Below are 23,220 nucleotides of genomic sequence, written 5' to 3' on the forward strand. Positions count from 1 at the left end.
TTGTATCAGAAAGTAGGCTGGCCCTCCTTGAAGTCTCATAGATCGATGCATTACTCTTTTTGTCTATAAAGCCCTCTTGCATAAACATTCGCCATACCTTACCTCATTGTTACCCTTCAGACGTATAAGTTATCAGACCCGGACTCTGGGATGGCTAACCCTGGAGATCCCTTCAATCTCCACCGAGTTAGGTAAATCTGCTTTTAGTTTTTTTGCACCTCATGTGGATGATATCCAAATGTCCTTAGAGTTGGTGCCTCTAGGGCAATTCAGGCGGATGTTAGAGGGCCTTTTTACTGAAGAATGTGTTTGTTTCATATGATTATGTTTTGTGTATTGTGTAATTGATGTGTATATAGCTACTGTATGTACAGTATAGTGTAATTATTTATTGATGTGTTCATGCAGAGCTCATCTTGGAAAGAGACTGTGGTTTCAGCATGATTCCCTGCTTAAATAAAGGTTAAATAAAAAAGGGGGTGGGTCCTCCTGGGTCCTGGTGTCTTGTAACAGACAGGGTTGGTCTGTCTGTCACAATCGAGAGCTAAGTTTATCATTGCCTGAGAGGCACTACTACCAGGGACTGTCTAGGAGATCCTGCCTCTCTACTGCTGCCTGGGCTTTCGCTCTCTCTTGGGGCTAATATTCACTTCACTCAAGCTACCTTTTTAGTGTTTTTCCTGAGTACTTTGGGTAAGAGGAAAGGTTACGAAGATGCAGTCCTGCGCCAGGTGTGGGTTTGTGGTGTACCCAGCGGAGAAGATCAATTGTATTGATCAGGTAAGAAAGAGTTACTCATACTTTACCTCTAGTTCCTCGACTAACCGGTGCCCTCGCACATTGACTCTGTGCCGGTACCCCAGTATATAGCCTCGCTATTGTTATTTTACTATTGTGATTTTACTGCTGCTCTTAAAAAACAAATTTTTTGGGGGGGTGGTATTCTTTCTTAAAACTGCATTGTTGGTTAAGGGCTTGTAAGTAAGCATTTCACTGTAAGGTCTACACCTGTTGTATTCGGTGCGTGTGACATCAAATTTGATTTGATTTTAGTTGGATGTATCAAAGACAATTTTTCATGTGTTCGACTTATTGTATTTATTTATTTATTTATTATTTCCTGCAGTCAATGACCAAAAGCACCCCCTTTGGCCTCATGGGTGGAATGTTCTTCATATTTCTCATAATTTCGTAAAGTTTTATTTTATTTTAATTTTAACAAAAATCTGGTGTATCTATGTCACAGTTTTGTTATATTTCAGTATTCTGTTATGTATATAAAGTGTAATATTGGGATGCAAACAAAAAATTGAATACATTTCAACTCTATATCTGACATGGTACAGGTGTCTTCTTTTTTTAAGCCCATAACCATTTGTGTTAGGTGTATAATTTGGTTACAAAGTAGACTTGTTTAAGACTACCGAGAATCAATCTGTTACCCTGATTTAGCCCTCTGTAGTAAAAGGTTAAGGCAAAGAATGAATTTAACATATTTATCATCTGACTGCTATTGCATAGCTCATAATGTCAAAGCGGCATGGTTTGCGTATTCAAGGAGAGTTGAGCAACACTGTGAGTAAGTATATGTTTAAAATCACATTCTCCTGGTCTGATGTCAGACTGATCCATTTAGGTCAATTCAAAACACTGCTGTGTTTCTTTACGATAAATTAGATTGGAGTCATAATTCCTAGATTAGAACTCAGGATTTCATGTGTTTAACACACTGTTGTGATAAGGTGTGTTTTTTCCCCTTCTGTCAGAACTGGCACAAAGCATGCTTTCACTGCGACGTCTGTAAAATGGTGCTCACAGCCAAGAACTTCGTTAGCCACAAGAAGCGGCCATACTGCTCTGTGTAAGTAGAAATGTGTTATTTAACTTTCTTACTGAGGTTCGTTTCACTGTTTGGGACATTTATGGGGATATTTCCCTTCAAAATCAAAGTTTGTCAAGAGTTTTCAGACCTCCAAAGTGGTCTATGAGTCCACATACCTCACCATCGGTATAGATGCAGCCCTATACCTCCATCAGTTCCAAATGAATTGGGAAATTAGGCACTGAATGAAATGAGGAAATTGGTAGAACGATAGTACTTTAAAGTACTATGATTGTTGTCATTTGAGTCGTTCCAACAATTCAGTGCCTTTTAAGAAATGTAACTTGGTCCAAAAAAAACGTTTGATTTCACTTAATTTTAACATTCTGTCATAAAGAACACATGTTCAACTTTATTGTAAAAAATAAAATAAAAATCCATCTCGAGGTTAAGTAAAAAAATTACTATAGTAATTGCGAAATAAAATAACAGTGTTGACGATTTCATCTTAAATCAGCCAGAAATCCCATTTTTACGGGGGAATTGAAGCTTGTTTGCAACAGGGTGTGACAATTGAATGCAAGCTAAACAACAACAAAAAACATTTCTAGCCTGTCTATCTATGGGTAACAGGGTTGATGTATGCTTGACCCACTCAGTTTTCCACCACAAAACACCAGTAAATGCCCAAAAAGTGTAGAACCAGCTCACCTGCTTTTACATTATGATTTGACTATTTATTCAATGTGTCTTTTGAAAAAATATTTTAAAAGAAATAGTTTCACCATATTAAAATTTGAGTTCAGTTCACGTAACAGGGTTGGCCTTTAAAATGAGGGACAGACATACATGAAATAAATAATCTTCAGAAAAGACTTTCTCAAAACAACAAAATAACTAGGGCTTTACAATGATGGTGAGAAATATTGTGGTTAAGTGGGTTAAAATCTTCCAGAAGTCACAGAGGGTGCACGGAGGGAGATGTCACATTTTTTATTTCATATAAAAAATTGGATTTATTGAATTCTCCATGTGATCCATTTTAAAGGGCACTTCATTTAATATAACAGGCTTTTAAAACGCAATATTGGTGCACAATTTATACTTAAAATATTAAAGGGATGCAAAAGGCATTTTGTGGAACGACCCATTCAGTATCTTTAGCGTTCTGCTCCCATAGCACTGGAATTGTTGTATTTGTAAATGGCTACGAGAATGGACTAGACCAAAAGAAGTGAGATTCTTAAAAATTCTTAAGATGTGTTGATGACCTCTCACCTTTAATCCCTCAGACACAATCCAAGGAACAATATGTTCACCAGTGTCTATGAGACCCCCATCAATGCCAAGAAGCAAGCCATTGCCAGCAGTGAGGTGAGTAAGCAATGTCACACCAACATGCAGCAAAAGTCCCCGTTACTGGGTCTAGATCTAATGCATCAGAAATCAACAAGTTGTTTATGTTTTCTAGACTTCGCATGTAGGACCTTGTATTCTACTTCAACATGGCTATTGAACTTGACGTGTGTGTGTGTGTGTGTCAATATTCTAGAATAGCAGTTTGAAACCGCTCTCCTTCGTCAAGTCACAGTGGAACTTAAGTGTGCCGCACATTTCACATGAGTTAGTCATTCACTGTAGTCATCATGCATGGTATTATTGTGGAAGTATGATTACATGAGTACACTGTTGTACATACAGCATGTGGCATTGTGAATAATGATATTAATTCTGATTGTTATGGCTCAAGAGTTGATACATAGATAGACATCATGGATGATGTTGGTTGGGTAATGGAATGGAATGGAAGTGTAAAGGACGTCACGCTGCTTGCTTAGCGAGTACCGCTTCCTCCTGATTCGGCTCATACCGAGGCTCGAAACCAGAACCTCTGCTTCACAAACACACGTGACCGCTCTCCTGAAGCATCTTACTCAGTTGCGCCACCGAAAAGCTAGCTATTCGGCAGCGCAAGTGGAGACACTTCAGGCTGAGGAGTGAGTTTCACAGATCCCCATCTGCTACAGAAGCAAGATAGTGTTTGTCGTAATTTTGAAAAAACTGCTATCCAGTAATGAATGAAGCTCATTTCAATGTATTGTAGTCCCCTACTTGACCGAAACCAGAGACAACAGCATGCAGATTAGTTTATTTTTGTTTCATGTTTATTTTTTGTGTTTTTTGTGTTTTTTTATAGTTGATGCATTGTAACCTGTATTCTTGCAGTGAAGGAAGAAATATGTTTTTGACCTACTGGTATCCCTGGCTAGCATATTTGATTTAGTAGGGCTCTTAGTTAATGATCCTAAACAATCATTTTGATATAGAATTGAGAACGCTTAACCTGCATTATGCTGTTCTAAACAGAAGGGGTTTCTCCTTTATACTGGACTGGTGACCTCTTGTTGTTCCAGAATAAAACAACCAGTTACTAAAAAGAGCTAGATGTAGCCACTGAATTGTTCCTGCCGTGGAACTTTCAATGTGTGGAGGCTACAAATAGTACTGAGTGTTCACATGGAGCCAACATGATATAGGCAAATATACTCTACATTTATTATGCTTGTAAAAGAGTAACACAGTTTTTCCCTCATTATGAGAGCGAGAGAGAGAGTCGTACGCCTGCTTTTAGGAGAGCTTTGGGCCCATGTTGACAGCACAGGTTTGGAATGGCGAGCGCGACTCTGTCTATTTCTGTGGCTGTGACAGAGACACGACACCCCTTGCTGCCCCAGTTTACGTTTCAGGAGGTTAAAATTATACCCTCAGGAAAACAGCCTCTTCTCTCTTCCTCTCCTCCACCCTCAGCACCCCACCTGTCCCTGTCTGTCTGTATGTCTGGTCTGAATGTCTGTCTGGCACTCAGTCTCCCTTCAGCTCTCTTTGCCTATGTTAGCCATGGCTAACATACCTGCTAGCAAGACTATATTGAGTAAAATATAAGGCTCTAGCAAGACCTATAGGATTAGCACCTTTTGCACCACTTTACATTACATTGCCCTTACACTGCGTACATATAGCTTATACATATAGATTAGCACCTGTAGAACCAAATGTTTTATCCACACACTGTACACGTGCAAGGATATCCTAAAATAACATTATACAGTAAAGCTTTCATATTCCAGTTTTGTAATACCACTAGAGTATCATACATATCAGACCCACCAATGTTTTACAAAATAAGGTAGATACACACACAGTAGTTAAACAATGGTTGGGTAACATGATATTGTCAATCTCTTCCAGTGTCTGTCTGTCTGTCAACACCTCAAGTAAAAAATGGTCCATCAAGATCACTCATCACAGCATGTGACAGACTCTATGAATAGTTTTGGACAAAACTATTGTAGAGCTTCTAGAGAATTCTTGAAAACTACAGCCCGGTTCATTTATTTGCAGCTTCCAGCAATGCAATGATGTGGGAACTATCAAGCTGTGGTTATTATTAATAACAACATTTGGATGTTATCCCTAATCTCAAGCATGCAAGCTCAGGTTGCCTATTTTAAAAGGATAGGGTAATGTCATGCACTTTTAGGTTTAGCTTTGATTCTCTGTTTGCTCTGACTGTGAGATTATACATACATACAGTACCAGTCAAAAGTTTGGACACACCTACTAATTCAAGGGTTTTTCTTTATTTTTACTATTTTCTACATTGTAGAATAATAGTGAGGACATCAAAACTATGAAATGACACATGGAATAATGTGGTAACCAAAGAAGTGTTAAACAAATCAAAATATGTTTTAGATTCTTCAAAGTAGCCACCCTTTGCCTTGATGACAGCTTTGCACACTCTTGGCATTCTCTTAACCAGCTTCACCTGGAATGCTTTTCCAACAGTCTTGAAGGAGTTCCCACATATGCTGAACACTTGTTGGCTGCTTTTCCTTCACTCTGCCGTCCGACTCATCCCAAACCATCTCAATTGGGTTGAGGTCGGGGGATTGTGGAGGCCAGTTCATCTGATGCAGCACTCCATCACTCTCCTTCTTGGTAAAATAGCCCTTACACAGCCTGGAGGTGTGTTGGGTCATTGTCCTGTTGAAAAACAAATGATAGTCCCACTAAGCCCAAACCAGATGGGATGGCTGTGACACTCTGGCTCCACGGACCTTGATATTTGAGCCAGGGTTGTTTAGTTTCATTGTTTGGGTGTATTTCTATGTTGGGGATTTCTGGTTGGGCATTTTCTATGTTTGGTTAATTGTTCTTGATTAGTCGTATGACTCCCAATCGGAGGTAACGAGTGTCAGCTGTCGGCTCGTTATCTCTGATTGGGAGCCATATTTATACTGTGTGAGTTCACTTTGTGTTGTGGGTTATTGTTTCTTTGTTGCTGTTAGTAGTATTCAGTATAGAACTTCACGGATCGTCATTTGTTGTTTTCTTCGTGGTTGCTTTTAAGTTAATAAAATCATCATGTTCACTCGCAACGCTGCGCATTGGTCTCCTCCTTCAGACGGTCGTGACAGAATAACCCACCAAAAAGGACCAAGCAGCGCGTCCAGGAGCAAGGGGTCTGGACACAGGAGTTATGGATGCCTCCTAAGGACTTTTGGACATGGGAGGAGATTCGGGCTGGAAAGGGTCCTTGGGCACAACCGGAGGAACATCATCGCCCTCGTGAAGAGCTGGAGGCAGCTGCAGCCGAGAGGAGGTGGTCTGAGGAGGAATATCACCGCCCTCGTGAAGAGCTGGAGGCAGCTGCAGCCGAGAGGAGGTGGTATGAAGAGGAAGCGCGGAGTCGAGGCTGGAAGCCCGTGGTTACTCCCCAAAAATTTTTTTGGGGGGCACATGGCTTAGGCGCCTGGGCAGCAGGAGGCTGCCACAGGGAGAAAAGGAGAGAAGGCTATCGGATTACGGGAGCCATTGGCGAGTAGAGGGAGGGAAGTTGTTGTGGCACGGCATGAGAGACTGAAGTGTGTTCCCAGTCTGGTCCGGTCCGTTCTTGATCCCCAGTTAAGGCCAGTGGTGGGTGTTCCCGGTACGGTCCGGCCTGTTCCTACTCCACGCACCAGGTCCACGATGTGCGTCGCCAGCCGGCCTGAACTGGCCGTCTGCCCAACGGCGCCTGAACTGCCCGTCTGCCCAACGCCGTCTGAACTGCCCGTCTGCCCAACGCCGTCTGAACTGCCCGTCTGCCCAACGGCGCCTGAACTGCCCGGCTGCCCAACGCCGTCTGAACTGCCCGTCTGCCCAACGCCGTCTGAACTGCCCGTCTGCCCAACGCCGTCTGAACTGTCCGTCTGCCCAACGCCGTCTGAACTGCCCGTCTGTACTGAGCCTGCAAAGCCGCCCGTCTGCCATGAGCCTTCAGAGCCGTCCGCCAGACCGGAGCCGCTAGAGCTCTCCGCCAGACAGGATCAGCCAGAGCCTTCCGCCAGACAGGATCAGCCAGAGCCTTCCGCCAGACAGGAGCAGCCAGAGCCTTCCGCCAGACAGGAGCAGCCAGAGCCTTCCGCCAGACAGGAGCAGCCAGAGCCTTCCGTCAGACCGGATCAGCCAGAGCCTTCCGCCAGACAGGATCAGCCAGAGCCTTCCGCCAGCCATGAGCAGCCAGACCCGTCAGCCAGCCATGAGCAGCCAGATCCGTCAGCCAGCTATGAGCAGCCAGATCCGTCAGCCAGCCACGAGCAGCCAGATCCGTCAGCCAGCCACGAGCAGCCAGATCCGTCAGCCAGCCATGAGCAGCCAGATCCGTCAGCCAGCCATGAGCAACCAGATCCGTCAGCCAGCCATGAGCAGCCAGACCCGTCAGCCAGCCATGAGCAGCCAGACCCGTCAGCCAGCCATGAGCAGCCAGATCCGTCAGCCAGCCATGAGCAGCCAGATCCGTCAGCCCGCCAGGATCCGCCAGATCCGTCAGCCAGCCAGGATCCGCCAGAGCCGTCCTGCCAGGATCCGCCAGAGCCGCCCAGCCAGGATCCGCCAGAGCTGTCCAGCCAGGATCCGCCAGAACCGTCTAGCCAGGATCCGCCAGAGCCGTCCAGCCAGGATCCGCCAGAGCCGTCCAGCAAGGATCCGCCAGAGCCGTCCAGCCAGGATCCGCCAGAGCCGTCCAGCCAGGATCCGCCAGAGCCGTCCAGCCAGGATCCGCCAGAGCCGTCCAGCCAGGATCCGCCAGAGCCGTCCAGCCAGGATCCGCCAGAGCCGTCCCGCCAGGATCCGCCAGAGCCGTCCCGCCAGGATCCGCCAGAGCCGTCCCGCCAGGATCCGCCAGAGCCAGCCAGCCAGGATCCGCCATCTAGTCAGGTACTGCCCCTTAGTCCGGTACTGCCCCGTAGTCCGGTGCCGCCCCTTAATCCAGTGGGGTTTAGTTGGGGGGTGGTCATGAGGAAGGGAATACGGAAGCGGATAGTGACTAAGGCGGGGTGGGGACCACGACCTGGGCCAGAGCCGCCACCAGGGACAGACGCCCACCCAGACCCTCCCCGAGACTGTAGGCTGGGTGCGCCCGGAGGTCGCACCTTTAGGGGGTAATGTGACACTCTGGCTCCACGGACCTTGATATTTGAGCCAGGGTTGTTTAGTTTCATTGTTTGGGTGTATTTCTATGTTGGGGATTTCTGGTTGGGCATTTTCTATGTTTGGTTAATTGTTCTTGATTAGTCGTATGACTCCCAATCGGAGGTAACGAGTGTCAGCTGTCGGCTCGTTATCTCTGATTGGGAGCCATATTTATACTGTGTGAGTTCACTTTGTGTTGTGGGTTATTGTTTCTTTGTTGCTGTTAGTAGTATTCAGTATAGAACTTCACGGATCGTCATTTGTTGTTTTCTTCGTGGTTGCTTTAAGTTAATAAAATCATCATGTTCACTCGCAACGCTGCGCATTGGTCTCCTCCTTCAGACGGTCGTGACAATGGCGTAACGCTGCAGAATGCTGTGGTAGCCATGCTGGTTAAGTGTGCCTTGAGCTCTAAATAAATCACAGACAGTGTAACCAGCAAAGCACCCCCACACCATAACACCACCACCTCCATGCTTTACGGTGGGAAATACACATGCAGGGATTTGGCTATTTGAAGAATCTCAAATATAAAATGTATTTTGATTTGTTTAACACTTTTTGGGTTACTACATGATTACAAATGTGTTATTTCATAGTTTTGATGTGTTCACTATTATTCTACAACGTATAAAATTGTAAAAATAAGGAAAACCCTTGAATGAGTAGGTGTTCTAAAACTTTTGACTGGTAGTGTACGTGCAGTGAGAAAACGATCTGCAGGGCCGGCGCCAGAACAAATGAGTTGGACGGGCATTTGATTTCTATAGGCGGGCCTGTTTTTTTTAACGGGACCTCTTGTGTGCACGTGCTTGTGCACAGATTTTGTTAATGGTTGTTTTAATAAGACCATAGGCAGCTTGTCAGTTAAGTTTGGGGAAGCTTATCATTTATCCTACCATTTCTACCTATCTGCGTGCCAGTTATGATTATTTTTATATGCGCATTTGCATTTTCCTGGAACAGTTTCATTTCAATAATAACGTTTTCGTTTCTCAAAATTGTCACGTGGTTAATCACAAAAATATGAATAAAAATGATCATCTAAAAGTTAAAAATTAACTAATGCAAGAGCACCTGCCTTTGCCATATGGACACATTGATAGCCTACACCGTGATTCATTTGCGGCTAAAGAAATTAGTGCATGGAACACAGAGATACAGTGGGGAAAAAAGGTATTTAGTCAGCCACCATTGTGCAAGTTCTCCCACTTAAAAAGATGAGAGAGGCCTGTAATTTGCATCATAGGTACACGTCAACTATGACAGACAAAATGAGAAAAGAAAATCCAGAAAATCACATTGTAGGATTTTTAATGAATTTATTTGCAAATGATGGTGGAAAACAAGTATTTGGTCAATAACAAAAGTTTCTCAATACTTTGTTATATACCCTTTGTTGGCAATGACACAGGTCAAACGTTTTCTGTAAGTCTTCACAAGGTTTTCACACACTGTTGCTGGTATTTTGGCCCATTCCTCCATGCAGATCTCCTCTAGAGCAGTGATGTTTTGGGGCAGTCGCTGGGCAACACGGACTTTCAACTCCCTCCAAAGATTTTCTATGGGGTTGAGATCTGGAGACTGGCTAGGCCACTCCAGGACCTTGAAATGCTTCTTACGAAGCCACTCCTTCGTTGCCCGGGCGGTGTGTTTGGGATCATTGTCATGCTGAAAGACCCAGCCACGTTTCATCTTCAATGCCCTTGCTGATGGATGGAGGTTTTCACTCAAAATCTCACGATACATGGCCCCATTCATTCTTTCCTTTACACGGATCAGTCGTCCTGGTCCCTTTGCAGAAAAACAGCCCCAAAGCATGATGTTTCCACCCCCATGCTTCACAGTAGGTATGGTGTTCTTTGGATGCAACTCAGCATTCTTTGTCCTCCAAACACAACGAGTTGAGTTTTTACCAAAAAGTTCTATTTTGGTTTCATCTGACCATATGACATTCTCCCAATCCTCTTCTGGATCATCCAAATGCACTCTAGCAAACTTCAGATGGGCCTGGACATGTACTGGCTTAAGCAGGGGGACACTTCTGGCACTGCAGGATTTGAGTCCCTGGCGGCGTAGTGTGTTACTGATGGTAGGCTTTGTTACTTTGGTCCCAGCTCTCTGCAGGTTATTCACTAGGTCCCCCCCGTGTGGTTCTGGGATTTTTGCTCACCGTTCTTGTGATCATTTTGACCCCACGGGGTGAGATCTTGCGTGGAGCCCCAGATCGAGGGAGATTATCAGTGGTCTTGTATGTCTTCCATTTCCTAATAATTGCTCCCACAGTTGATTTCTTCAAACCAAGCTGCTTACCTATTGCAGATTCAGTCTTCCCAGCCTGGTGCAGGTCTACAATTTTGTTTCTGGTGTCCTTTGACAGCTCTTTGGTCTTGGCCATAGTGGAGTTTGGAGTGTGACTGTTTGAGGTTGTGGACAGGTGTCTTTTATACTGATAACAAGTTCAAACAGGTGCCATTAATACATGTAACGAGTGGAGGACAGAGGAGCCTCTTAAAGAAGAAGTTACAGGTCTGTGAGAGTCAGAAATCTTGCTTGTTTGTAGGTGACCAAATACATATTTTCCACCATAATTTGCAAATAAATTCATTAAAAATCCTACAATGTGATTTTCTGGAAAAAATGTTCTCAATTTGTCTGTCATAGTTGACGTGTACCTATGATGAAAATTACAGGCCTCTCTCATCTTTTTAAGTGGGAGAACTTGCACAATTGGTGGCTGACTAAATACTTTTTTTCCCCACTCTATATGTGACCGACCGGCTCGAATTCGGTCTTTTGTAGCAGAATTAGAAATTGTGTTTTTTACATTGGCTAAAAGTAGAGACTCAGAGTTAGAAAATGGTATATCATACACTACAGATGGGGAAAATAATTCTGCTTTGAAAGTTGATAAACTTGTAACCTCACTTTTGAGAAAATGGCCCTTGAATGTTCTTCTTTGTCTGCACCCATTCAGCATCGTTCACACCCTCTTAAGCTTTAGCCCCACCCATCTCTTTAAGGATTCACATGGGAGGCTATGTAATAATATAATAATATGCCATTTAGCAGACGCTTTTATCCAAAGCGACTTAGTCATGTGCGCATACATTTTTACGTATGGGTGGTCCCGGGGATCGAACCCACTACCCTGGCGTTACAAGCGCCATGCTCTACCAATTCAGCTACAGGGGACCACAGGTCCTATGTACTAAACAACCAAAGATTTCACGACTAAAGGCTGGTTTATACTATGGGTGTGTTCGTAAATGTAATCTGGAGTGCCAGAGTGTGCTCTGGGCGTTTGTAAACTGAGAGCGTTGTCAGATTGTCCATTCGTAAATTCAGAGTGTTTCGGTCTCGGAGCGTTCAAAGCGCACACTGGACACTGGCCGGGGAGTAGGGTTGATCCGAACGTTCTTCCCTAACAGCAGTGAAGCACCCAAGCTAACTGGCTAACGTTGGCTAGCGTGTTAGCTAACAATTGAATTACGCTTTTTTGCCAACGTTTACTGAGACTGGCCATATTCAACGGATGTTCAGCGTTTTGTAAATTCGTCAGTTATTCTGCGCTCTGGAACACTCAGATGAGAGTGCTCTGAAATCGGAGTAGATAGCCAGAGCGAATTTACCAGCTACGTCCATCAACAGTTGTCACAGTGACATCATAAACATTCTATTGAAATAGTTACTTGCATATACAGTGGCTTGCATTTTTCCTATTTTGTTGCTTGGGGGGTTTGTATCATTTGATTTACACAACATACCTACCACTTTGAAGATGCAAAATATTTGTTATTGTGAAACAAACAAGAAATAAGACAACAAAACTGAACTTGAGCGTGCATAACTATTCATCCCCCCAAAGTCAATACTTTGTAGAGCCACCTTTTGCAGCAATTACAGCTGCAAGTCTCTTGGGGCATGTGTCTATACGTTTGGCACATCTAGCCACTGGGATTTTTGCCCATTCTTCAAGGCAAAACTGCTCCAGCTCCTTCAAGTTGGATGGGTTCTGCTGGTGTACAGCAATCTTTAAGTCATACCACAGATTCTCAATTGGATTGAGGTCTGGGCTTTGACTAGGCCATTCCAAGACATTTAAATGTTTCCCCTTAAACCACTCGAGTGTTGCTTTAACAGTATGCTTAGGGTCATTGTCCTGCTGGAAGGTGAACCTCCGTCCCAGTCTCAAATCTTTGGAAGACTGAAACAGGTTTCCCTCAAGAATTTCCCTCTATTTAGCACCATCCATCATTCCTTCAATTCTGACCAGTTTCCCAGTCCCTGCCGATGGAAAAACATCCCCACATCATGATGCTGCCACCGCCATGCTTCACTGTGGGGATGGTGTTCTTGGGGTGATGAGAGGTGTTGGGTTTGCGCCAGACATTTTCCTTGATGGCCAAAAAGCTCAATTTTAGTCTCATCTGACAAGTACCTTCTTCCATATGTTTGGGGAGTCTCCCACATGCCTTTTGGCGAACACCAAACGTGTTTGCTTATTTCTTTCTTTAAGCAATGGCTTTATTCTGGCCACTCTTCCGTAAAGCCCAGCTCTGTGGAGTGTACGGCTTAAAGTGTTCCCTATGGACAGATACTCCAATCTCCGCTGTGGAGCTTTGCAGCTCCTTCAGGGTTATCTTTGGTCTCTTTGTTGCCTTTGATTAATGCCCTCCTTGCCTGGTCTGTGAGTTTTTGTGGGCGGCCCTCTCTTGGCAGGTTTGTTGTGGTGCCATATTCTTTCCATTTTTTTATAATGGATTTAATGGTGCTCCGTGGAATAATCAAAGTTTCAGATTTTATTTTTATAACCCAACCCTGATCTGTACTTGTCCACAACTTTGTCCCTGACCTGTTTGGAGAGCTCCTTGTTCTTCATGGTGCCGCTTTCTTGGGGGTGCCCCTTGCTTAGTGGTGTTGCAGACTCTGGGGGGCCTTTCAGAACAGATATATATACTGAGATCATGTGACACTAAGATTGCACACAGGTGGACTTTATTTAACTAATTATGTGACTTCTGAAGGTAATTGGTTGCACCATATCTTATTTAGGGGTTTCATAGCAAAGGGGGTGAATAAATATGCACGCACCACTTTTCCGTTATTTATTTTGTATAATCTTTTGAAACAAGTAATTTTTTTCATGTCACTTCACCAATTTGGACTATTTTGTGTAAGTCCATTACATGAAATCCAAATAAAAATCAATTTAAATTACAGGTTGTAATGCAACAAAATAGGAAAAACGCCAAGGGCGATGAATACTTTTGCAAGGCACTGTAGTGGAGTCTTTTGTTCAGACAGGTAGCTAGCTAGCTAAACAATTAACCATAATCCTAACTCATAACGTTACTAGCCTGCATGAATCTGCAGGTAGCTAACCAACCAGGTTCAATGTTAGCTAGCTAACATTAGGCTATAATTATCAATGCAAATAGCTCTGGGATGCGAATAATATTACTACACAGATCATACATGTAACATCAGCTAGCTAGCCAGCCAGCTAATGTTAGCTGGCTAGCTAACAGCACACTTTAACTTGAAATGAAAACTACTTAATGATGTTTCCACTGGATATATGAGATGATATTTTGTTCTTTCACACCTAGGCTTGATGATTATCGAGGGGGAGATTGTTGAAAGATGTTTCAAATAGGCCTACTGTGAGGAAGTATTAGGCTTTCATTCGCAATGGATGTTAAAAAAAACATTGACTGAGAAGATCAGCTTATTAATGGTGGTGGACGTGGTGAAATCAAACATTCCCAAAATGCATTTGGTAGGCTATGCAAAGAGATGGGTGAAGTGACATGACTCGCAAACATCCATTAATACATTTAAAGTCCCTAAACTCGGCAAGAGTCTATTGTCCTGCTGTTAGCCCATCAAGGGTGGGTGGCTTCTTTTGTATTCTTAAAAGAACTCCAGCACAGAGAAGAAAAAGGAGCCTTTTTAATAATTAAACAATGAATAAACCGCAACGTCGGCTAAAGCTATTGAATACACAAATGCATTTTACAGTTTTTAATAATGGCTGTACTAGAGACTTTAAAACCTTTTTTTTGTTAGAACAGACTATATGGGGTTGATTTTATAATTCGTTTTAAAATTATTATTGTATTTGTTGTGCTGTTTATACTGTTAGAAATGTAGCTTAATTAAATTGATTAATTGTATGGTGTTTCTATTCCAAGAAAAACAAAAATGCATTTTACAGTAGCCTATGTAGGCCTCAGGGTTTCCGTTAGGAAAATATGGCGCTGTACAACGTGACCTGTCGGGAGTAGGCCTAGGCTACTAAGCGACTGCAAGTGAAGAGCAAAATAAAATCGGCTAAAGCAATTTAATTCAGGAATTAATTCAAAATATGTGAAACATTTTGTATAAAAAAATAAAAAAATAATCTGTGTTTAGTAGCAGAGGCTTTATGGCTTTGCCATCAACCAAAAACACAGCATCTACAGTGTTAAAAATATATAATTAAATTCGATTTCTAAAACAACTATTTCAAAATGCATATGTTTATTATAGCCCATCATGGGTGGCTGGCTTGTTTTGTATTCCAATGTATTGAATTAATGTATTAATTACAGTCATTTACCATTCTCATTCTCAGAGTGGAAACGTTTGCAGAGTTCACAAGCTGCTACACTTGTGGAAGAAAAAAAGTGTTTTTCAAACTGCCTCCAGCAGTCCATCACTACTGTAAACCGAGAACTGTATTCTAAAAATAAAAACACAGCATCTACAATGGTACAAATATATTATTGAATTAGAAAAAAACAGCTTTTACAATGCATATTAGGCTACTGTGCAGTCTGACAAAAACCAACAGGACAATGAGATGTTTACTGTAGCCTACATAGTAAAGTGCCTCATTCCTTACATAATTAGAAACGTGTAATTTCTGAAAATGTAGCTAGCTAGACTCTTACCCGTAAACATGGATGGACGCTTCTCCCTCTCTGTCACGGATGCCATGGTTGCCCTTAGTTTGAAGATGTAATCCGGAGACAGGTGTTTTACAACAGCCTTCTGTGTGTTCTCTTTTCGACTCCGTCTGCATATTTGCAATCAAACGGCAGAATTTTCTCCATCTTGTAAGCTCTAATTCCACTGATTTCAAAACTTGGTCCTCCAGAAAGTGGAGAGCAACACTTATGCAGTTCTACTATGTGATATCTTTTGAAAAAGCCACGTTAGAAAGGATTACCTACACATACTGACCAGCTCATATTATAGACAAGCGTGCTACATGGCAGACCAATCCGAACTCATCTCTCGGCATGTCCAGGCCACTCATCTCAGCCAATCATGGCTAGCGGGAAGGTTGCTGTCTTTTTCCATGGCTAAACCAACTAGGCTCGTAATTTAACAATTTCATTCATATTTACAGATGGCATACAAGTTTGTTATTAAGGCACATGAAAGTTCACATGTTCCTGAAACGAGTCACATATAATGACGAGATGCTCATGTCTCCGCCTAACAATGCAAGTTATTTTCCCAGGCGGGAATGCAGGCGACAAGCTTAGGTCTGCATATTATACCCATAGAAACGCATTGGGCTCATTCAGGACAGATTTTGGCTTGAGTGAGCCCTCTTGCTTTGCCTCTTCCTCTCTGCAGAAACTAGCGAGCAAAACAGCGCCACTCTGTCTTATTATATGTAGCCCATGTATCAGATGCTGTCTGGCCAGAAAAAGTATGACATGCCATACTCCTTTTGTCCAGACAGCACCAGATACATGGTCTACACATATGGAGACAGAGGGGCGCTGTTTCGCTCGCTCAGATGCTTTATCTGAGATTGATGTGTCTTTCTGACAGCACGCAAAAAATGATTATTTTTATATTTTATTTGGACGGGCAAGGAGGTACGGTAGCCCATAATTCCGGCCCTGACGAACTGTAGTATTTTAAATAGACGTGAGCTCTGAATACTGCACCTCGTGGTTTGCTCATAGTGTGTGTATCATTGCAAGAGGAAAATGTGTACCGTCACTGCGCTTGGCTTACTGCTTGTTGTTTGTTTGCTTTAGCTGAAGTATCGGGAGGAGGGGGAGCGGTACATGTCCACGTTCCACTATGACATGAGATCCATGGAGCTGGAGCAAGCTCGCCGAGCCAATCAGCTGGCCAGCCAGGTGAGCTCCCGCCCCGGCAGGCAGAGCTCTTAGGCATGTTCCAATAGTCTAAGGCTCTGTTCAAATACTACAGAAATCCTTCCTTCCTTCCTTCCTTCCTTCCTTCCTTCCTTCCTTCCTTCCTTCCTTCCTTCCTTCCTTCCTTCTTAGAGGTGATCCCTGATCTGACCAGGTTGGATTGATGAAAACAAAATAGTCAATTGAATTTCACTTATCCAATCACTTAAGGCTAATTCAGAGTCCACAGCTGCAGAGCTGCGATAATATGGCAGCCCATTGTGACATAGCTACTCGGCTCTGAGACCGCCATCCGCGGGAGATGCACAGACAGATACTGCGCACCTCCCCCAAAATTCCCAACCAACGCGGCTCCACATACACGGCTTCTATTCATTTGAATATGGTGGCGGTTGGAGAATTGGCTTGAGCCGCGCTGAGAATTCGGAAAGTAAAAGTCAACAGTCCAATATTCTAGAATATGGCTGTGTGGACACGTACACATTTGGACACTTTACTGATCTGTGACTGCCTCAAGAAGTGTATGGAGGGATGGATGCATTGAAACAAAATACTTAAACAAGTAAAGACCTGAGAGACTCCTTCCCTCATTGTCTTTCCTCCATGACCTAAGATCTGAAAGGACTTGTTTGGGGAACAGTATTGTATCCAGTTCTATTACCTATCAGTGGGCATGAAGGAAATGAGACATGGTTAGACAGATGCAATCTTAGTTTACACTATGGGCTTAATTCCAAATGTTATACTCCCACCCTTCCATTTGGCCGTGATCTTTATGTACCAGACAGGATAAATGTCAGCAATTAATCCTCTTTAATTAAGTACCCAAAGCTAAGTACACAAAACAGTCTGGCCCAGGGTTTCTATTAGCCGCTAATTGGCAATAATTAAATTGTTGCTGGCCAAATTGACCGGGAGAAAAAACTATGGTAGGCAGGCTGTCAGTGCTTCACCTTCCACTTTACAATGTGAGCTGGAGGCTGTATGCATTTTGAAAAATACTTAATTGTTTGAAACCTGAAAGTTTTACTTCATATTATGAGGCATGTCTTACCTTGCTTGAAAATCCGACCATAGAAAAGGAAATTATTCTATTAATATTTACATTTTAGTCATTTAGCAGACACTCTTATCCAGAGTGCATACATTTTTCATACTGGCCCCCTGTGGGAATCGAACCCACAACCCTGGCGTTGCAAGCGCCATGCTCTACCAACTGAGCTACAGGAGGCCTATTAAGACTTCATAGGCGGCATGTAAGTTTCAAGTTTGGGGAAGCATACAATTTATCCTACCATTTCTACCAAACTGGGTGTCAGTTATGATTTTGTGTATTTTGTGGACAGTTTCATTTCAATAATAACGTTTTCGTTTCTCAAAATCATTGTCATGTGGTTAACCATAAAAATCTTAATTAAAATATGGACACATTGATACATCGTGATAATTGGTGGCTAAATAGCCTAAATAAGCTCATGGAACTCAGAGATGGCGATTTTATTTGATATTTTTAGACAATACAAAACATACACACGCAAACGACAACTACATCACACCTGCCCAGACCCACCTGCTCACACCCCCATCTCCAGCGCCTGCATCACTCTCTGCCACATTGCCTCAAACTGCACCATTTTGTTTCTCTCCGTCGTCCACACGCACTTTAAACATTCGGATAATAAAGCATTAAAGGCTGACATTGGTTGATTTTAATACTTCTGACAGCCAAATGTCTAACTCCACCCATAACTTTAGGATTTTTTAACATTCCCAGAAGGCATGGATTATTATAACCTAATGAAAAATGAACCTGGTAATCTAATTACATTTACTAAAACCTATGGGTTTAACCTTCTGAATGAATGAATAATGAGTTCCGAGAGCCGATACGTTACCCAACAAAATCATTTCAATGTATTTAGCCTAATTGTTTTTATGACTACACACAGTAGGCTATTATTCCTATTTTCGTCCCTGCATTAATTAATTTGTCTGCAAGTCTATTCAACATTTGGCTAAAAAGAAACCACGCCATTAATTAAGAACAGATATTTTTTTTTATCACAATGCAATGCGGCACATTGACAACTCAAATCTCTTTAAAGAGCCTTCTAATATTAGACAACAAATAAATATACTAAAACAGTCCATTCGCCACTGGATTTCTTCAAATTGCTGTGCAGGAAAGGATGTCATCCACCATGCCTGGTCGCAGGCTCGCAGCTGGCTTCTCTCTGAAACCACACATCCATCTGAAGGACTACTAGAGTCCTGCTTCAGGCAACAACAAAAAAAATGCTGGCGGATGGTCCCGGATTTCAAAGAGAACTTGGGTAAATACAATGCCGCAATTACACTTGACATGTGCACTGACAATTGTCGAAAAATAGGCACGGGGGGCTTTTGGTTTCTCTCCCTCTAAAAACAGAAAGAAATAATTAAAAATAACAAACTGGCTTTATTTACCACAGTGTGAAAGAGTGATAGCCCCTCATCATGGCAATGCGGGTGAGCGCCTACCCATCTAGCTGGAAGTCCTCCATCCCTCTACTTTGACTGAACAAAGTTATCCATCTACTGTATGTACACACACACATAAATAAGAGCCGATAGGTGAAAGGTGGAAACTTCAGGAGATGAAGTAAGGACTTGAACCCCAGCCCTCTAGTACCTTTTGAAGTAGACAACACCCAGAGCAACCAAGCAAGCACTTCTTTCCAGGGGGTTTGTCAGGATGTGATCCACCTCACCGCCAGTCTGCTGTTTGATCCAATCATTGATCTCCTTCAAATCTTTAGCCTTGCCAATCAGAGCTTTAGGCTGCACCCCGTACTGCTTCAGGCGGAGTCCTGAAGAGTCCCACACACACACACACACACACAAACATGCCTTATTACACACACAACTATGCACATAATCATACCCTCGGAGTGATGGGCTGTAGGGCTCCTGGTGGAAAAATGTCAAATGTTACTACTTACATCCTTCATTTCACCTGCCATGGCAACCAACATCGTTGGAGCTAGACTGGGAATCTGGAACCACACACCTGATGCTGACCTCTCCTGGCTAGGACACAGAATTATGGAGCACAGATTTAGAACACAATTCAAAAACCATTCAGCAATATAGTTTAAAAGACAGTTACATTATGTCAAAATAGTTATGTATACCTTGTAGGTTGAAATGCTGGTGTTCAGATGTTGAACTTCACTCTCCAGGCTTTAGCGTTGGTGAATGCTGCTATCAGGCCCTCTATTTCCAGCGTTTTTCTAACTCTGCTCTATTGAAATTATTGCAAGATCTGACAGCCGCTCTTGTGACATTTTAGACCTCAGGTAGGAACTCCTTTCCCCTGAGGCCACAGTTACAGGGAGGGTGAGAAGCAGGCGGAAGGCGTTGCTTAATTTGAGATACAAATCAAGCATGTTCCGTATATACACTGAGTGTAAAAAACATGAACACCTGCTCTTTCCATGACAGACTGACCAGGTGAATCCAGGTGAAGCTATGATGCTTTATTGATGTCACTTGTTAAATCCAATTCAATCAGTTCAACCAATTTCTGTTGGTGTAAAAAGGCAGTCAGAGAAGGCGTCCATGTTCCTGCAGCTCTGGCCCAATATTCCATCCATCACTGCTTTTTTCATGTTCTCTACTGGATACAAAAATCCATACAGAGCAAAAAATATGTATCTGGGTGAATCGATCATTGAGACTCACATTCTGTAGTAGTCCACGTGCTGATCTCTTTGTGACTCTGGAGGAGCAAGGGCTGGGGGTGAATCAGGCTCTGCATCTGAATTTGCATCTTCCTCTCTGAGCTCTCGCTCTGGTTCGACATCAGCGAATGCTGCGCTGCTGCTACTGCTTGCCGGTAGTACTGATGATGATGAGCCATCGACAGCAGCAGAGGCAGTAATGCTACTGGTTGAAGTGCTAGCTAGGCTAATGCTAGTGGTTGTTGAAGTGCTAGCTAGGCTAATGCTAGTGGTTGTTGAAGTGCTAGCTAGGCTAATGCTAGTGGTTGTTTAAGTGCTAGCTAGGCTAATGCTAGTGGTTGTTTAAGTGCTAGCTAGGCTAATGCTAGTGGTTGTTGAAGTGCTAGCTAGGCCTAGGCCTGTCACTGGGCTTGTCGTCATTGTGTCCTCGACGATGATGGAAGTATTGTCTTTTTACTAAAGAAATGCGTTAACTTAGGTACTTTTTTATTTTCTCTGCCCCGCTCTCCTGAAAGCGTCTCATCACAGAGTTTTTGCTGCAGTTTACTTTGGAATCATATCGCGTGAAACAATACATGGGCTGTCAGCACAGTCATGGCTAGAAGGGATCCAGCTTTTGTCAAATTAACATCAAAAGTTGATATTTTTAGCATTTTAGCTAGCCCTAACCCTTTTCCTAATCTTAACCTAGTTCTCCTAACCTGCTACGAAAAGTCAAATCTAGTCAAATTTGGCCTTGAGCTGAGATTTATTTTTAATATCTATGCCCTGCTCATGAGGCCCCTTGATGATGTGAGGCTGGAGACAGTTGACTCTTCTGCCTAATGGTAAGTCTGCCACTGCAAAGGGGGTGTGGTGGATTTTAAAACACTGCCACGCTAGACGCTGGGAAGGTACTCATGACTATCCTTAACAGGAGGAGGCTATCGAGGAGAGGAGGGTTGTGTTCCAAAAGGCGCACTTGCGTTCTGCGTTCTCCCGTTCTTTCAAGGCTGATCTTCCAAGAACACCTGAGAGAGTATACTGCTTAAAATCCCTTACATTTTTAAATGTACTTTGATGTGACCTCTAACCTAAACAGGAAACTGTATCATCTTGCAGCCGGCGTCAACAAAGCTAGTTTTTATGCTAGCTCGCTATGTCTGTTTACATTGTTGCCAATGTAGCAGTGTGAGCAACTAGTGCAAGCAATTCATTGAACATCTATTCCAGAATGGAAATATTTAACACGAATAACAAATAAACAAGTTAAGAATCGATTTTCTCAGTACCTGTTAGTGAATGAAGCTGACACCAACCAGAATAATTTTATGTGGGGTCCTCCTCTCGCATATTGCTTGGTCTGCTGCTACATCGTTGTGGACGTACGACAGGTAAGCTTTCATGCATTATAGAGCATATAAGCTATTTTGCTTACTGTTTAAGAATGATAAATAGCCAGAATAGTAGTGTTTCACTGTGAAGCTAATATTGCATTAGGACTGCTGGTGTTTTATTTCCAATTAGCAGGCTTGCATTGTGATAAATTCATACAACTATAACACCCATGCATATTATTAAATGACACTGATGTTCAAGATAGCTTGGTGTTTGATAACTAATATTGATAGGCGATATGATGCAATCTAACAAGATTAGAAGGCCTAGGCTACTTCATCCTAATGTAAGCTACATGCATTGGATACAAAACAAACACTGGCATATCATAAAGGAAAACCTGTCCAATTTAATTATATGCATGCATATCAAACAGGAATATATATTAAATGAAATTAATACACCAGTGTAATATTACGAATGTCTTTCTCTCTCCTTGCAGGAGATTAGACCGATGAACTGCAGCCCCCAGATGCCCAAGCCTCAAAACCAGAACAATGGGAAGACATCAACACTTGACATTTTTTATAAATATGATCCCTTATTGGTTTTCCTGTATCTGTGCAAGAATCCTTAGAACACAGTCCACCGTACAAAATACGTTTAAAGTTATATTAGTCATATGTACAGGATAGACATAGTCCAATGAAATGCTTACTTGCAGGTTCTTTCTCGACAATGCAACAACAATAACAAATAAAATATCATACGACCATAAAGTAAACGGCTCAGTTGAATAGAAAAAACATTTTAGCATCCGCAAGTGAGAGACATCCAGGAGATGAACGTTCAACATTCAAAAGCTTGTTCAGTACAGGAGGGCAAATTTTGTCATGACAGTCACAGGTTTTTTATACACAGGACAGGAGTTTACAGGTTTTTGTTCCAGCACTTCACTAACACATCATTCAACTAATTGTGGTCTAAATTGTAGACCATGAATAGTTGAACATGGTGTTTGTGCTGGGCAGGAATAAAAACCTGGGGCAGAAATCACCCACATCTGTATTTTAGAATGAGCTTAATATGTTATAATGAGCTGATAATTCTGCTTGATAGAGAATAACGTGTGGATCTACTTCTAACAGTGACTAAACTCCTGAGATAGTGATTTATCTGGTGGACGGGAGGTCCCCAAGTTCTTTACATCTGTCTGGGTGATGAGGTGGGATGTGCTTTAACTTGAGGAGAGCCGAGCAGAAACATAAGGCCAAGGGGGGAGAAATTAACCTCAATGCTCAAATGTCAGTGCTGGTTCAAGTTGCTGAGAACCACAACTACATTTGTTAATGTGCAATGGTTTTGTAAACACTTTTGCATATTCATAGCCTTGATCAAGTTGTCACCGATTTACTTTTAATTGATCATTTCATTATTCAAAACATTTTCATTATATGCAATGGTGAAACACAAGAAACACGAGGGGAGGGAAAAAGTGACAAGAAGAAAGTTAGCTAATGTTAGGTAAACAGACACTGCATGCATGTATTGACTGATTATGGAAGAATGCACAAATAACTTGGCTGTCTAGCAAGCCTAGATTGAACAGAACACAGCCAGCTGCATTGCCTACGATTCTTTATCAGATGTTCAAATGTCTGACCTCCAAACCAGT

General features: G+C 42.6%; 1 protein-coding gene across 3 annotated transcripts in view; it reads left to right on the plus strand.

Annotated features, from left to right (window-relative positions):
* The first annotated feature begins 544 nt into the window (after positions 1-544).
* The window catches only part of LOC121547150 (nebulin-related anchoring protein), a 156,931-nt gene continuing 134,255 nt past the window's right edge, over positions 545-23,220 (plus strand). For 2 of the 3 annotated variants that reach the window (XM_041858268.2, XM_041858269.2), the window contains exons 1-3: positions 546-780; positions 1,767-1,861; positions 3,115-3,196. In XM_041858268.2, the coding sequence (XP_041714202.1) occupies positions 715-780; positions 1,767-1,861; positions 3,115-3,196 (243 nt within the window). In that variant the 5' untranslated portion in view covers positions 546-714. Of the gene's footprint in view, positions 781-1,766; positions 1,862-3,114; positions 3,197-16,383; positions 16,489-23,220 lie in introns of all 3 variants that reach the window. The other variant, XM_041858267.2, reaches the window with a different exon arrangement.

Source organism: Coregonus clupeaformis, chromosome 31, assembly GCF_020615455.1.
Source record: "Coregonus clupeaformis isolate EN_2021a chromosome 31, ASM2061545v1, whole genome shotgun sequence".
NCBI classification, from domain to species: Eukaryota; Metazoa; Chordata; class Actinopteri; order Salmoniformes; family Salmonidae; genus Coregonus; species Coregonus clupeaformis.